The 2,186-nt window shown below is 61.0% G+C and overlaps 1 protein-coding gene across 1 annotated transcript; it reads right to left on the bottom strand.

Moving 5' to 3' along the window:
- Positions 1-272: 272 nt before the first annotated feature.
- Positions 273-1,715, bottom strand: LOC100194400 (uncharacterized). Its single transcript, NM_001139429.2, has one exon. The coding sequence runs from the start codon at positions 1,688-1,690 to the stop codon at positions 557-559; it is 1,134 nt and encodes a 377-aa protein (NP_001132901.2). The 5' UTR covers positions 1,691-1,715; the 3' UTR covers positions 273-556.
- Positions 1,716-2,186: the final 471 nt, after the last annotated feature.

Raw genomic sequence — 2,186 nt, forward strand, 5'->3', positions numbered from 1 at the left:
CCTCTTGCGCGCAGCAGCGATTCTTTTGAGGGGAGGGAAACGCCTGCTTGCTTGCTCAATCGTCGTTTGGATTTTATCGGCATGCGATGCGACCTGGCTAGCAGTAGTATAGTACGTACTGTGCTGTACTCTACCACTCTACATGCATGGTGTTACTACAGTTTTATATAAGCGACTTTCTTGACGCGTAGCCACCGTCAGTTTGTGCCGGGCTTTTCACCTCACCTAGCCTAGGCTTGTCCTGCTAAACCGATCGAAGCGTCTCCTTTTTTCAAATGGTGGCATGCATATAATAAAAGGAAAGGCGGCAGCAGTGCTCGCTCGCACAGGATTGATTTCAAACTTGAGCTCATTGACAAGCCCTCGCCTTAACTAACAAATAATAATAATAACAACAACAAGGCAGGTTAATCGCGCATGAACATGCATGGACAGGACAGCAGGCTTATTGGCGACGAGACGACGATGGCGGACGAAGTTGCAGGCGCATGGTCCGGCACAGCTAGCTAGCCGGACCGATCCGGCCGGTGCACGTGAAGGCTAGCTAGCTAGGTACCTAGCCGCCGTGGACGACTACCCAGATGTCGGAGAAGGCCTGCAGGATGACGGGGTGGTGGCGCGGCGCGTTCAGGGACAGGTACGACCGCAGCAGGCGCTCCATGTCCGGCGCGCCCAGCAGCTGCCGCCCCACGATCATCTCCACCATGGAGGACCGGAAGTCGCCGTACGGGTCCCGCGACCGCTTCACCACCGCGAACCCCCTGCGCACCTGCTCCTCCGCCGCCGCCGACACCACCACCACGGGCCGGAACCCGTCGCGCACGCCGCACGTGTCGCAGCTGCTCGCCGCGCGCCGGTGGTACTGGGGACGGCGGCGGGACGACGATGCCGGAGCCTTGCTACTGCGGTCGGAGGGTGCTGCTGCAGGGGGTTTTGCCTTTGCCATTCCCTTCGCCTTCGCCTTCGCCTTCGTCGCCGTCTTCTTCTTGTGCTGCTTCTTATTATTGGTGTAGAACTCGGAGGAGTCCGACGAGAAGCTTCGCGACGAGGAGAAGAAGGTCTCCGCCGCCGACTCGCCCGGCCTCTTGCTGCCGCGGCCGGCGGCGCGGTCGTCGTCCTCGCCGTCGCTGCTGAAGACGTCGGTGTCGTCGGAGCTGCTGAAGCCGTAGGGGTTGGACAGCAGCAGCTTCATCCTGCTGTCGTTCTTGCTGCTGCCACCGACACCGAGCCGGTGCTCGTCGTCGTCGTCGTCGCGCGGGCTCTTCTTCTTCTTCTTCTTCTCCTCCTTGTCCCGGCCCGTCTCCGCCAGAGCCGCCGGCGCGTCGACAGAGAAGCGGGAGGGCGGCGGCGCCGCGTCCAGGCTGCTGCGGCTGCGGCGGCGGCGGTCGACGGCGGCGGAGAAGGACTCGGCGCGGCCGGCGACGGCCAGGTCGCGCCGCGAGGAGGCGAGGAACGACGAGTCCCCGTCGACGACGGCGCCGAGCAGCGCGCGGCTGGAGGAGCACGCGGAGGCCGCCGCAGCCACAGGCGGAGGCGGAGGCTTGGCCGTGGACGCGGGAGACGAGGAGGAGCAGGAGGACGCGGCGGCGGCCGTGTTGCAGGTGGAGCGGAGCAGCGCGCTCGGGCGGAACATCCGGGCCAGCCGGTCCCGGAGCCGGCTGCTGCTCCTGCTGCCGCCGCCGTAGTTCATTGCGGGACGGCGAGTGTGGTGTCGGACAAGACTGATGGACTGGTGGTGGTGGTTAACTGGTTATATATAGCGGGAAGCGTTTTGAATTGGAAGGGCTGGCTCTTCGGGCGCTGAGTGGTGTGCGCGTCCGTCCGCGCACTAGGAAACGGGAGCAAAAGCTGCTCACCACGTGTACGTGGGTGGCCGTGGATGGAGAGAGAGAGAGAGAGAGAGAGAGAGGACGACCACTGCCGATCATCCTGGGTTACGAATAATCGCAATCTGACAGAGATCCCTCGTGCACGCTAGTCTTGGCCATTGCTAGCCCCTCGCACGGACTGTTCTGTCTTTTCGCTAGCATATATGTCATGCATTCCCTGTATAAATGAATAAATAAATAAAAACTAAAAGTGGCCCCGCTTTTAGGACAAAGGGAGAAGATGAAAAACAAAGGTTGAAGGCCGGCTGTGCTGATATAACTATAATTATACAGAGGTTTTGGCTGTATAAGTGTAAT

Source organism: Zea mays, chromosome 3, assembly GCF_902167145.1.
Source record: "Zea mays cultivar B73 chromosome 3, Zm-B73-REFERENCE-NAM-5.0, whole genome shotgun sequence".
NCBI classification, from domain to species: Eukaryota; Viridiplantae; Streptophyta; class Magnoliopsida; order Poales; family Poaceae; genus Zea; species Zea mays.

Coding starts and splice junctions, on each gene's coding strand:
- LOC100194400 (NM_001139429.2), bottom strand. CDS start 1,690: ATGAACTACGGCGGCGGCAGCAGGAGCAGCAGCCGGCTCCGGGACCGG.